The 14,869-nt window shown below is 39.1% G+C and overlaps 1 protein-coding gene across 1 annotated transcript in view; it reads left to right on the plus strand.

The window, feature by feature from the left end:
• Positions 1 to 10,371, plus strand: part of CPE (carboxypeptidase E) — a 56,259-nt gene extending 45,888 nt beyond the window's left edge. The window contains 4 exon segments of the mRNA XM_009101506.4: positions 2,137 to 2,276; positions 4,711 to 4,810; positions 7,161 to 7,279; positions 8,630 to 10,371. Coding sequence (XP_009099754.4) covers positions 2,137 to 2,276; positions 4,711 to 4,810; positions 7,161 to 7,279; positions 8,630 to 8,728 — 458 coding nt within the window. The 3' untranslated portion in view covers positions 8,729 to 10,371.
• The last annotated feature ends 4,498 nt before the right edge of the window (positions 10,372 to 14,869 follow it).

A 14,869-nucleotide genomic window follows, 5' to 3' on the forward strand; every position in this document is an offset into this window, starting at 1 on the left:
GGAGTGTGAGGATGTGCATGCATGTGATACATGCCATGGATAGGGCACTTGGAGGAGTTGACCAGGGCAGCGAAGTTGCTGCAATATTTGATAAATCTTTAGAAATGTTTTGGTTTTTTGTGTATTGCACCTAATCACCACTGTGAAAAAGGGAGGTAAAGAGTGCACAGCCCAATGCACTCCAGTTTGCATATGTGGTAGGCCGTAGTTTAGATCTTGGCCAGCTTCATCCCATTCTCTGTCCCAGAAATAAAAAAGATGAATTTTTTCAGGAGCAACACATAAACCTTGGACAAGGCCAAGCCCCGGGAAACAAACTATAGGATATGGACATTGTGCACAAAATTGGAAAATATATTAGTTCTTTTTTTCTGTTCTTGAGAAACTAGGGCACCCCTGAGTAATACTTTGGGAGGAAAGAGAAATGTTCTGAGAATTGGAACAGTAATGGTCTAGAATTACTGTCACTACGGTAAAATTACATTGTGCCCTTTGGCTCCCTGTTCTCCTCTTCAACTATTCTTTCTTTCTTTTAGAGGAAGTACAAAAATCAACAAAAGCAGCATTGTCTAGTGTCCAGAACAAATGCATGATAGTCAGCACTGCTGTCAGGATTTTACTCATGGCTTTATTGCTCTCTTGCTGTGTATTGCTGAATGGTCCATCTAAGAGTTCTGCCTGCTGGAACATCAGAGCCATCCCTCCCAGGAGCCTTTACCTTCTGTGTCCTCATTCAGCAATCAGAAAAATCCCTGTGCCTGTTGGGAGTCTTGTTGCCTGGTTGGCAGAAAAGAGCCTCTTCACCTTAGTGTGCTGGCAAAATCCCACCTGACTCAGTCTGTTTGCCATCCTTGGGGTTCTCTTTGGGATGTGACACCAGCTCTCTGGGATGCTATGGACCTGTCAACAACCCTTGTGCTTAGTGAGGTGCCTCAGGTCTCATATGAACTCATATGAACTCTCAGCTGCATGAACTAACTGGCTGTCCTAGAAACACTTCTGCACCCCTCAGTGACCCCATGGGGCTGCTCAAAAGGTTTGATGGCTGCTTTCTTTTCAGGCCTCCATTTGAGAATCCATGGCTCTGCTGGCTAGACAGACTGGGGAGGGGAGAGGTAGTCCTACAGCAGCTTCTGCAAAACATCTATATTTAACCCTCCTGGGGACAGACACTGTCTGTCCCTCTCCAGTTGGTTGATCCAGTTACAAAACTGGAAACCACCTTCAACTTTGGTTGAGCAATTTAAGCAAATAGCCAATATACCCATGTCGTAGGAGGGAGGGGACTCAGAAATGTAAAAGAATACATATTCTCCATCAAGTTTTTATTCTTAGTGATGATGCCACTATGCTACTTATGTTTTAAAATTTCAGTTATTAAAGTTGCATTTATAGTGATGCTTCTCCTCTCTTTCAAAGGCTATCTAATATTGATTTTGCAGAGGCATTGAGTTGGAGAAACCCTATCCATAGAAAAATTTTCATATAAATAAATTTTATAGGAAAAATAATTTTTTTTTTGGTGGAGAATATTAGAAATCTAAGCAGAAAATCTTGACATGTTTCTTTACATGGAAATGTTTTCCATGTAAAATGTTAGTAATGCGAAACGTTATATTCTCAGAAAAAAAACTCAACACATTTTTGACCCATCTTTATAAATCACTTCTTCAATGTCACCTTATTATGTTTAATTTGCTTTGTAATTAGTTGTCATTCTTCTTGGCTTACAAGGTGAGCATCTTTTTTTGGTTTTTTTTTTTTAATATGAAAATATTTTAGCCATAATCTAAAATATTTTTTTTTCCAAAGGGAAAAACTGTAATTTATATGTCAGCTATCCAAAAATGTGTCAGTTAAAAGTATGTAGGTCACGTGCAGCATCAAGAAGACGTATACAGCCTATTTATCAAGGCTTTTTTAAAACTTCCCCTGGAAAGAAAATGTATTTTGGAATTATTTGTCCTATTGGTTTCTCTGATTTAAAGCTTCTGAATTCAAAATTAGGCAGATGGAGTGGAGCTGCATCAATTGTATTTATAGCTGTTCTTTTCTTAATAGTCCCAGCATTTCATGTGTCCCCCCCTTATTTACAAACTCAAAATGTATCACTGCCTCTGTTTTCTGGCATTGCAGGAATGCAGGATTTCAATTACCTCAGCAGCAACTGCTTTGAAATCACAGTGGAGCTTAGCTGTGAAAAATTCCCACCTGAAGAAACTCTGAAGGGCTACTGGGAGGACAACAAGAACTCTCTTATAAATTACATTGAGCAGGTAACAGAGAAGAGGATGGAAAAACCACCTGTTGTGCATAAAGTTTCTAAACTTTGTGCTTTGTGAACATCTAATTCAAAATATCATATTAATCCAGATGTTGCTTTAATTCTCATTTGTCTCTGTGGTGGTAAATCTCTGTGGTGGTAAATGTGTGATATTTCTAAATAAGTGGAAGAAGAGTGGAAAAGAAGGATGAATTTACAGTATAGCATCCCTCTCAGCCTACTTAAGCTGTTGCTGATATTTAATTTAAATTATTTGTGTTGGGTTCCTCAATGAAAAAAAACAATACAAATCTCCATAATCTTTGGTTGACTGCCCCAGTGTGTGTGCTCAGAGAGATGGGTTGCCCTCTGCAGATACTCCAGTGTGTTTGCAGATGTGAGATGGATCATTCTCTGGATGTACAGGAATCTGGGCAGCTGGATTAGACCATAAGGAATTTCTGAAACCTGAATATTGTAGTTAAAACTTACAAATAAATCTGATATCATTAGTGTTGCACACCTGAGATTGTGAAATGAGGAACACACTTTGTTAGCAGAACCCATCAATTAATACATTCATTTCTTTAAGGACTTAATTATACAGAAATGCTTCAGTTAGCCAGAAATCTGAAATATTTGAATATTTGAAGTATTATACCATTCTGTTAAAACATTGCCTGTAGGCTGAGGAAAAAGCTGTACTTGTTCTGCAGGTTTTTACCCATTTTTTATGGAATCCATCTCAAATTGTTCATCTCCTCTGCACAGGGGTTAATTTTCCCTGACTCATGGCAGGCTATGTTGTCACTGCATTTTCAGAATTGCTCATGTATAAGATACTATTTTGCCAACTTCCTTTGCTCCTGCAGAGCTACTGGCTTTATCCTTGAAGTTCAGATGGTCTGTTTGGCATTGGTTTTTATCTTCTTGCAGGATAAGATGGCCAGGTCTATGCTCCAGCTCCCCTGGAGCTGGGAACAGTGCAAATATGTAATTTCTGCTTTTCTAAGGCTTCTCCCAGAATGCATAGTAGAGGACTCTGAACTAAAGCTGTCAGCTGAACTAAGGTGCACCTGAATTCACCTTATAGGTTCATAAAGGAAAACATCAGTATCTCACAATAAAACTTGGGATTCACCAGCCTTTTCAAAGGACATGGAATCTGAGAGAAGCCTGAACTTCACAGTGCTTTGCTGCTTTGTTTCCAGGCTCACAGTGAGGTGCATCTCCGCAGAGCTTCCCAACATCCCCTCATCCCCAGCACCATGAGTTCCCTGTTTCTGGAGATGAAAAGGGAATTGATCCTCAGTCTCTTGCTTCTGAGGAGTTTGCTTTCAGGCTGTGCTTAAGATACACTGGCAGGACTGGTCTCTCTGCACACTGAGATCATATCAGCATTTTCATTTCGTGTGTAGTGGGAGCAGGCAGATTAGGTCCTGCTGGGGCTGTTACTTGGAGCATGAAGGGGCAAGGACATGACCCACCACTGCCCTTCTCCCACAGTCCAGGAGGGAGTGTTGTGACTCTCTGTGGTCCCAGCTCCCAGAACTGGATGTTTGGGGTGTGCAATAGAAAGCTCAAGCATCTCACAGAGGGGTTGCCCACTGAAGTCCAAGTTACTGCATTGACTTTTCTAATGCTTCACCTTTAAGAAGTTATGTCATTAGCTCTACACTCTTGTGGTATTTTCTACAAGGGTCCCAGGACGAGGGAAGAGATGAGAAAGTTGACTCCATGTATCAGAAAGCTTGATTTATTATTTTATGATAGATAACATATTAAAACTATGCTAACAGAATGGAAGAAAGGATTTCATCAGAAGGCTAAGCTAAGAATAGAAAAGGAATGAAATAACAAAGTCTTGTCTCTGACCGAGACAGTCTGGACAGGTGATCTGTGATTGGCCCTTAACTGGAAACAGCCTGATGAGACCAATCACAGATTCCCCCTGTTGCATTCCACAGCAGCAGATTAGAATTGTTTACAGTTTGTTCCTGAAGCCTCTCAGCTTCTCAGGAGGGAAAAATCTTAAAGAAAGGATTTTTCATAAAACATGTCAGTGACACAACTTACAGTGGATGAAACTTTTAAGAAAAGGTTTCTCTTGGCTGTTCTTTCAAAGCCTTTCTGTGCATTCATTAATCCCCAATATGACAAAGATTTGCAAGTCAATGTTTACATGTATTATGACTTGCTGTGCATTTCTGAGAATTACTTGCATTGAGTGGATATATTATTATAACTACCTGCTGAATTATTTTTCCTTTGAATTCCCTGTTCCATTATGATATTTAGTATTTATCATTTATAGTGGTCAGCCTATGGGCTGTGGGGTTCATAGCATGCTTTGTTAGATATATCAATAGATATTCCATTGCCAAAAACCTCCATCTTTTCTTAAGAATTTTTTATTGACCATTTGTTGATGATTTTATTTATTTTAGATTCATCGAGGAGTGAAGGGGTTTGTTAAGGATCTTCAGGGCAATCCAATAGCCAATGCTACAATTTCTGTGGAGGGGATAAGCCATGATGTAACATCAGGTGAGTGTGGTACCTCAGCAGTGCTTCTCCTTGGCTTAGCAACCTGGAGCCATTTCACATCTTTTTAACTGCAGCTTCAAGGGAGCAAAAGTTTGAAACCAGGGCGGTATGTTGTACCTCAAGAAGTTTGTTGCCCATGGGATTTCATGAATCTTTCACTTGTGTTTTGCTCTCAGTGTAGCTGAGACTGGTTTTTTTACTTCAGGGGTCTCTGGTGTAAATTGGTTCAGGTGGCTCTTGGTTATTAATGCTCTAGTCTGTCTTCTAATTTGTGAAGCAAATAGTGTGTCACCGCTCTGACAGGATTTAAAGCTCTGTCAACAGTGCTGCCTTCAGTTTGAAGGCTAAATTTTAGTCCAAAAGCATTACATTTTTCACAATGCAGTCATACCTTTTGGTATGTAAATTCTTGACAGATTTCCAATTTACATAACTTCCTTCAGCAAAGATAAATTCTCTCTGCTGTTTACAATTACGTGATGTTTTTCCAGAAGGGCGACTCTAAAAGATGAAAGCATTGTGTTGGTTGGTTGGTTGACAGAAAATGACGTGTCACCTCTTCAGTGATGATGTGCTTTGTTCTAGGAGTGAGTTCAGAAGGCAGCTTGCACAGTGTGCCAACTTTCAGCCTTCCCTGTACACCTATGCTCTCCTGTCCTGAACAACATGTTTTGATTTGCAAAAGATACCAGTTAGAGAAACAATAAGTCAATGTCACTGCTTTATGCATGAGCCTAATTTATGGTCATTTTCTTAATGATAATATCTCACAATATTGTCTGAATATTATGGAACAGGACTGGTAGAATATTTAGTCACCTCTGATTTGTGTTTGCACGTCACCTGCAAAGAGACCCCCAGCACTTCTGCCAAGCAGGAGAGCAGTCTGTACAAACATGAGTTACCTTCTGTCACTGTAAACAAGGAGACAAAATGTATAGAGACTGGAAATAAATTGTCAGGCATAATAAAAAGGGGATAGACTGTGCAAAGAGGTATTTGAGAGAGAGGAGCTTCTGTTTCTATGATACAAAAATTGCATCTAATTATAAATCTTTTCACATCATTGTGTGTGTACAAGACTTAAAGTCATGTATTGTCAAAACAAGGATGAAAACAAGTACTTGAATATTAGCACAGTCAAAATGGGGGAGAAATATTCTTTGGCTTTTCTCCTGCTTCTTTATTCATGAGTTGGAATTCTGCTTTGTTCCAGTGACAGAAATTAGACTAGATCATTGCTGTAGTTCTACAGCAGTTTTTTTTTCCCATTCTGTTTTATGAAGAGAAAAATCTGGGAACAACTGGACTGACTACTGACATTTTTTTTTTTTGACCATGCAAATAGCAGATATTTAAGTAATTTTTCCCTTTGTACACTGTGTAGCTGCAGATGAGGTGAAAAAGCATTTAAGGGACTAGTACTAAGAGCATGGCCAAATCTTCTAAATGGCACTGCTAGCTGAACTTTAGAATAGCTCTTCAATCTTTTCTGGAGGTAGAGAAATTCAAATTATTAGCCTGTGACAAATGAGATAATTGCCTGATGCTGGTGCAGGGAAGATCTGAGTCTTTGTGAAAATGCAATAGGGTCATTTCTAGAGAAGATGATGATGAGTTTTGATTCTGTGACTGGAAAATATAAACTGAATTAACAGTGTAGGGGGAGCCTTTCTTTGACCTGAGTGGATCAAGCTTCCATTTCTTTGTTTCTCTGAACCAAAGGAAAAACCCTTGACAATGCCTGGGTACTGAAACATGTAGATAGTGATGCTTCAAGAGTGATACACATGCAATATTCTAGGAAATTATGATTTGTAGCTTTTTCTGAAAGATGAGAAAGGTAGTCCCACGTATTTAAATTTGATGAGAATAAAATTTATTTACACTTGGATTATCAGAATACTGAGGAACTTTAAAAATCCATATCACATTGCAAACAGAATCTCAGACACTTGGCAGGGACTTTACATTGGCTGAGGGGTGCTTCTGAAGTGGAGTAATGTCCCATAATGTCCTTTTCTTCAGTGTGATGGAGAGCCTTCAGCCTCAGCAGGCACAATCTTTTCATGGGGGCTTCAGCACAACTTTAAAATTTAACTTTTTTTTTTATTACCTGAAAGGAAGCAAATATTGTGTGTGTATATATATATATATATATATATATATATACACACACACAGAGCTTTTACTGAAAGAGAAAAGAAGGAAGAAATAAGGAAGACTCCTTTCAGGCAGTCATAAAGAAAGCACTGACAGGAATAATAAAGATTGATATATGAGCTTTTCTTCTTAGTTGTGTAATTAGTCTCATACATATTTATTTGGGTTCTTTTCTTCTTCTTTACAGCCAAGGATGGTGATTATTGGAGATTGCTTGTGCCTGGAAATTACAAAGTTACGGCCTCAGCACCTGGCTATCTAGCAATAACTAAAAAAGTGGCTGTGCCCTTCAGCCCTGCTGTTGTGGTAAGTGCTCACCACTTGTGTTCATTTATCCTCTGTAATACATTTTTTCCTTTGTGATATGCATGTAAGGAGGAGGTGTTTTTTCAGGATATTCCAGAACATGATAATTTAGAGTCTGGAAATTACTCTTCTAGCACTTGATGCACCAGCCACTGAGATCAATCTCACTGTAAACTCATTTAATCTCTTGGCATTCTTATTTATAATAAAAAGGCACAGAGAAGGGAAATATTGAGATAACCTGCTGTTGGTACATGTCTGAATAACCAATGAGAATATTATGGAATATCTTTTAATAGCACAACATAAAAAGTAAGAGATGTTGAGGTTTTGATTAAGACATTTTTTAAATTTAATTTGTCAAATGAGTACCTGCTTAGGTTAAAAACAGTGGCCAGCTCCATGCAGAAGGCAGGAATAAGCCACTGGCTTGCACAGATATCCAGTGTGTGAGGTTAATAAGACCTAGACTGCATCTAGGTCTTATTAACCTCAGAAGCATTTTTAATTCACTCTCTGAGCAGATGTGGAGGTATTTAAAACAAATGCTATTTCACTAGTGTGAATCACATGTTAAGATATACTAAAGGAAGAAGTTTTTTACAGAGAGGGTGATAAAGTACTGGAATGGTCTGCCTGGGGGGGTGGTGGAGTCACCATCCCTGGCTGTGTTTAAGAAAAGACTGGATATGGCACTTGGTGCCATGGTTTAGTTGAGGTGTTAGGGCTGGGTTGCACTCGATGATATTGAAGATCTCTTCCAACCTAGCCATTCTGTGAATTCTGTGAAACTAGCACGTGGTATCTACATTGATGAGCCATGTGTTAGGAAAAGCTCCCTGGAATTTTGATGGCATAACATTGAATGCATGTTTTGATATGCTGGGGGTCTGCAGTGCTAGGTGTCAGCTGAGATTAGCTCAGCTGGTTAGAGAATGGAGCTCATAAGAGTTGGACTTGATGACCCATGTGGGTCCCTTCCAACTGAGAATACTCTGTGATCTGTGTTGGCAATATGCTGGTGATACTTTTTATAATATGCCATATGATTTTTGTGGCTGGCTGTTATTCAGTTTTATTTCATTGGCCCATATTTTCTGAATTTTTAGTTAAGTCAAATACCAGTGGACAGATGTCTGTTCTTTAGGAAATTTTGCTCACCTGTGTGTATTTTTGGATAAGTTACTGCATTAATATACTAGTATTGCACATACTTAAACCAGTTTTGAGACACTTTGGAATAAACCCAGCCTGGACCAGAAGGTACCTTTCTAAGCCCTATGTTTGTGTTGAGCATCCTCTTTCAATCTGTAAGTCTTACTGATGTTTTTGATTGTTTCTCTTAATCAGGTTGATTTTGAGCTGGAGTCATTGTCTGAAAGAAAAGAAGAGGAAAAAGAAGAGTTGATGGAATGGTGGAAGATGATGTCAGAAACACTAAATTTTTAAATGATGATTTTGGCTTTACAGCTTTTAATCTATTATATGTTGACTTAGTATAATGTACTGTGGAAACTCCCTATATTCTAGATTTTGTGCACTTCACAATAATTAACTTTGAATTTTTCAGTCATCTTTTGATTAATATGATTACAAATAACTACTAGCCTCCTAGGTAGATAAATAAGTTATTAATTTTCTTTCATATTGTTATAGAAAATTTACTCTTCTATAAAAATCAGAAAAAATGAATGAATATGCAGCCTATATGACAGTAAAATCTGTTGTGTATTATTTGCAAGTTCAGAATATGTAGGTTAACACTTGATTTTAAAAAATAAATATGCTGTAGTCGATTACCGATGCTGCCAGAAATATTTGACAGTGCATAGTAGTAGACAGTGCTCTTTACTGAGTTCTATAATGGATGTTATTGAAAAGATTTATAATAACAGTGTGTGGTGAAATAATGTTTTACAAGGATTAAAATTCAGTATAACACTTTGTATGTCTCTGGTGTTGGAGCTATTTAAATATGTAAGGAACACAAGCTGACTTCATTTTAGTAAGCAGAAAGAATCTGCGTAAACGCTTTAATAAAAGATGGCATAGAATGAATTCAGGAAAAAGCAGAGCTTTATTCCTTAAACAGTTGATAATGTTTGGAGATCAGGTTTTAATTATTTCTCATTACTTGTTAAACAAATTAGGAAGTGGAAGAAGATCATCTAGTGCATCTCATTTATAGGCTGCTTGTGCTTGTTTTACGGCAAGAAAAAAATCATATCAGGTGAAGTGTGTTTTAATTAAATAATTACCTTTTCAACAATCTTTACTTGTATCAGTGATGCCTAGATAATCAGATAAGAGGTCATCTTTTCACTGAAGGCTATCAAAATATTACAGTTTAGACACTGAACTGGAAATCTACTGAGATTGTATTTTTAGCGTTGCAAGTCAATAATGGATATGTTTCAAGCTCTGTTTCTTCTGCTGGCTAGCCTTATCTAAAACTAGAAACAAGACAGATAAGTGAAATTTTTTTCAGTGTGGTGAAATTTTCAGAAAAATGTTGAAGGTGATACAAAAGCAACTTTGATTTAAAACAATTATTTTTGGTCACTTTTTGATTTTTTTAAACCTTAATTAACATGCTATAGTATTTTGGCAAAGATGAGTGAAATTTGCAGAGCCAGAGAATACATGTGGACCATAGTAGGTGCAGGTTTGGTGTAATTCTTCGGAAGTGACTCCTGGTATGCTACTTGAGATAAGCTAAGGATCTTGTCTGTTTGAAAGCTTACATATATTGCTAGTCTATTTTAATTCAAGATCAGATATTTGATAGAGATTTCCTTCCTCTGTTTCTTTAATACCACTCTCTGTGTTTTGATTAGCATATTATTTTAGCTGGTGCTCGTTCGGAACCAATCAAGAGTAGACTATCACACTTCTGCTGTAAGTGAAAAATCACATATTCAGGTGCAGGATCAAAATTTACCTCCTTTGGGTATTAAAAAATTTACTGCAAATACTGTTTTCTGATAATTTTAAATTCTTTAATAAAAATAGCACCTGATCCTCTTAAGGAACAGGCTTAAGGTTTGACACGCAATGGTAAACTGAACAGCAATAAAAAAGCATAAACTTTCTCTCTCTGGTGAAGAGTTTGTGATGTGACCTGCAGCTCATTGGGGTTGTAGATGTCTAACTCCAAATTTCAGAGGAAATTTACTTACTCTAAGTCATTATATAATGATGAGCTTTGATTCTCCATTGCAATGGAAAACCCCAGTGGCAAATAAAGAATCTTATCTGAATGTCTTAATAACACCTTGTAGCTAGCTGTGCACAAGAGCCTGCATAAAGGATGCCTGGTTACATCAACTTGGATGTCTATGACAATTTGAAAGGCCAATATGCGGCACAGAACACAGTCTGTAAACAATGATCTTGTCTTTAATTGACCCAGGTAAAGTTGAAGTAAATGGTATAAAATTGAATTATAACAAGATCTTGCTGTCGCATTGGCAAATGGCTACAGGAGTGTAAACTAATGTAATAAGGCAAGTGTATATTTGTACAGAACACCCTGGTCTGCCTCTTCCAAACCTAAGAATTTCAATCCAAATGACACTTCATGGTATGATGCCTGTAATGCATTCAGTCTTCCTGTGGCATAGTTAGTGCAGACATGACATCAAAGTGATCTCATAACGGGTTTCTAATCCACACCTGTGTGATGTGAGCGAGATCCCCTGGTCTACTGTTCCATACATTTGCAATTAAATGTGGTGTCCCTTAAGTGATCTGTTTGTTGTGCTCTAGATGATTGCTTGCTATTACTGTGTTGAGAAAAGGTTAAAGTGATTAAATGTTACAGCACCAGAACCACTGCCACTGTTCTTGCTCTAGGTAAACATCCTTAAGAACAGCATAGCCAGGCCTCTCAATAAATTAATTCATTATGTAGCTTGCTGAGCTGAGCTGTGTTGTAGGACTGTGTATGTTTAATGGAAGATTAAAGTGTTATGTGATGCTGAGCTTTTGGTTAAAAAGACACATGCTGTACTATTGTACAATAAATCTACAGTTTTATTTAAAATGTAAAATGTGTGAGTAATTTGCAGGTTCAAGATGTGACCCTTTGGCTGTGCATGTCTGCAAAGTATGCCATAAACATCCTTAGTGGGTGTGTATGCCAGTTAATTTGCTGTTTGAACAGAGGAAGGAGACCAGGATTAGTGCTGATATCCCACTGAGAGCCATCCACAGCTCCTTAGCTTTGAGCCAGAACATCCTCCTTTTGGAGTATACATCTTTCTGAGCACTTCTCCCATGGAGGCTTTCAAATCAAGTAAGGGACATGAATGAGATGCTCTGCCTCTATGCAGGGTTGGGGGGGACAGGGCATACACTTCTGTGTGTCTGTCTTACAGTATTTACAAATCTTTTTCCATATTGATCCTTAGGATTAGAAAGCACATTGTGCAGTGTGTCTGCAAATCTGTGGTGCTACACATTCCTTATAACTGCAGGGGTCAGGATTATAGAAATATAGAAGTCAGTCAAATGAAATCACTGCATCTGAATTGTGATTCCCAGCTAGGTTGTGGTGTTCATGTCCATATATGTGAATTCACATACAGCTCTGGCTAGTCCTGAGCTTTAATGACATAATTAAAGTGTAAATTGAAACTGAGATGGTAGGTTAGAAAGAATTGCTACCAGATTTTTCTGAGTTTTTTTTTTTTAACAGCTTTAACAAGTGTCTTAGGAACACTTAATAACTAGGCCATGAAAGGAAGAGGTTTCAGGGAAGATACGTTAGGAATTTAAAGTTAAAAGGTGCCTTTCCAGTGAGCTGATTTTCTCCCATGTCTGTGTTTAGTTTGACTCATGTGTGTGGAGGCTGTAGAATAGCAGCAGTTTAATGATGGCCTCTCTGCATAGAACAGCTCTCTAGAGCTTCCCACTAAACCTGCTCTGCTGGAGGAGTCCCTTGCTTCCTGCTTGTGGTTTGCTCTGGAAATGCAGGACTCAGAAATGCCACTGCAGTGCTTGCTTTCTACCTTCCTGAATCTTGCAAAATACTTGTTCTGATCATCTCCTTGCAAGTATTTTATTCCCTGTGTATGTTTCTGTTTGTGTAGAGCTATGTCTGTTATGAATAATTTACTGCTTGTTAAGCTGGCTCATAGGTTTGGCTGTTGACATAGCCCCTCTTCCATTATTTCTGACTTAGATAATTAAACCCAGAAAACAAAAACACTCAGGAGATTTTCTGAAATCCATGGCATTAAAAAACCCCAAAACAGTGGGTTTGTTTGCCTCTTAGCTTTGAGGGTTCCAAGTGAACTTGATTCAAGTTTTTGTTCCTAAAGCCTGCTTTAGGGAGAGAAGTGGATGACAACAGAGAGAAGTTGATGTAATCCTACATGTCCAGAGACCAAGGCTTTCAGCAGTATAGCAAGTACTGGAATCAGCAGTATAAAAATGAGATATTTAGAAACAACTGCCGTTTGACTTTATTAACTGTGATAATGGGAGTGTATTAATTGAGTTAAATGGCCTCACAATGCTGATCTTTCTTCATCCCTCCTTATTTTACCTCTCTGCCACAGACACTCTTCAGCAATGACTTAAACCCATCCATGATTAGGCATCATTTATCACAGTGCTACATTTTCCCTGAATTAATGGCTAATAATCCATGTTATTTTATCTTGGTTCTCCTTTCATATTCAGTTAAGCCACTACAGATTTTTGTAATCACACATCCCTGTGCACAGTGGAAATTGTCAAAGAGAGAAGCTGAAGAATTTGGCTCCTGCATTGGGAATGTAGAGGGAATTCGACATCTGGAAATGCATTGGAAGCAGTCTGGTGTTGAGAAATAAGTGGATTTTACAGACCTTTTTTCTAATTATTCTTTAGTAAAGGCTGGATAGTGTTATGTGGCTGTGGGATTTTAGGAGTGCAGTATGTCCATGTATTCAGTGTTAAGGTAAAGCTGCTCTGGAAAGGTTCCTGTTATTACAAGACCTTCAAGCCTGGAATCTGAGTAGTCAGAACTATCTGCTGTCAGGGCTGCTCATTCTGCACGAGCAGTAGTTGTTTTCATCTTTTCTAGGAGAAAGATGCAAAATAATAAACAAGAAATAAAGTCTACTTTCACAATGTGCAGAATTGGTTATGGAACTGAAGTTTCATTGCGAGGCACAAGGTAGAAATCATGGAGGTGAGCTGGAGCAGTACCAACCTGCAGCTCCCTTAAGCCTTTGAACTGCTGCTCAGTGAAAGGTAAGGCAAAGCTGGGTGCCATTTTTGTTACCTTCACCCACCAAGAATGTGGTCAGGGCCTTAATTTAGAGACAAAACACAGAGCTAGATGAACATCTTACCTGCCAGTAGCATGGCAGCAAAAGAGGGGTCCACAGTGTTGCAGGACCATGCTGCAGTGGGAGGTTGCAGTTGGTGAGCTCAGCAGAGCATCATCTCTGCAGTGTGCTGTGATGCACGTGCTGGTATCCAAGGGTGCAGAAACAACATCCTTCCCCCATATTCCAGCACCCCTTGCACAAAAGGTAAATTAAACACATTGCAGAAAGTATGGACAACACTCAAGAGAGAACTTGGCTGCCAAGAACAGTACAAAATTACAGTCTGACTTCCCTCCCTTCAGCTCACTAAATATCCGCTCATGTGGCTTTTCTTGGCTGCTTCCAGTTCTCTCGCAGGGTGTGTCAAAAACTAGCCCAGCCTGAGAAGCTCAAGGATCACTTGTTCCAAGACCCATCAGGAGTGGATTGCAGGGCTTCCTGTGGTCTACAAAGAGCCCAAGTTTGCACTTGGAATTACAGAATCACACAATGGTTTGTGTTGGAAGGACCTCAAAGATCGTGTAATTCCAACCCCCCTGCAATGGGGAGGGAACCTTCCACTAGACCAGGTTGCTCCAAGCCACATCCAGCCTGGCTTTGAACACTTCCAGGGGTGAGGCTGTCAGAGCTTCCTGTCTACTGTCCACACCGTAATTGGCACAACTGTGAATTTGTTGGCGTGCTGCAGTGTCCTGTTCAGTCAGGTGCCCTGGCATGGCCTGGCATGGTGAATCTTCAGGTCTCCAGAACAGGGACCCCACCAGGAGCCTCTTTTTGGCCTGTGTGCTTGGGTTTCCTTCAGCAGAACACAGCTGCTGCACTTCCCTGGTGGTGTAGAAGGGATGAGCTGGCCTGTGCCTGTGACTCCACACCAGAGTGTGGGAGGCACACATTAGGACTTGGAAGGTGGGAGTTGTTCCTGGATTCCATAGGTTAGACATGATCAAGACATGGTTTCTGAGAAGTGACTGAAGAAACTCAAATCTGTAAAGGAATATCAGCAAATGTCATACCACCTACTTTCCCCTTCAGATTCAGGTAATATATTTGAAGGTTTATCATGGTTCTCGTATTTATCCCTGTATGTGCATATATCAGCATATCTGCTTTGTTTCCTGTGGGGAAGGGAATACTTTTCAGTTTAAAGAAGTTTTGGATGAAATACAGAAGCAGCTTTGGGAGCAGTACACTGGAAAACAACTGACTGGCTTGTGCTGCTCAGCATTTATTATTAATGTGTGGGAAAGGAGGGCATTCACTCCAGTCC

The sequence above is a fragment of the Serinus canaria genome, chromosome 4 (genome assembly GCF_022539315.1).
Source record: "Serinus canaria isolate serCan28SL12 chromosome 4, serCan2020, whole genome shotgun sequence".
NCBI classification, from domain to species: Eukaryota; Metazoa; Chordata; class Aves; order Passeriformes; family Fringillidae; genus Serinus; species Serinus canaria.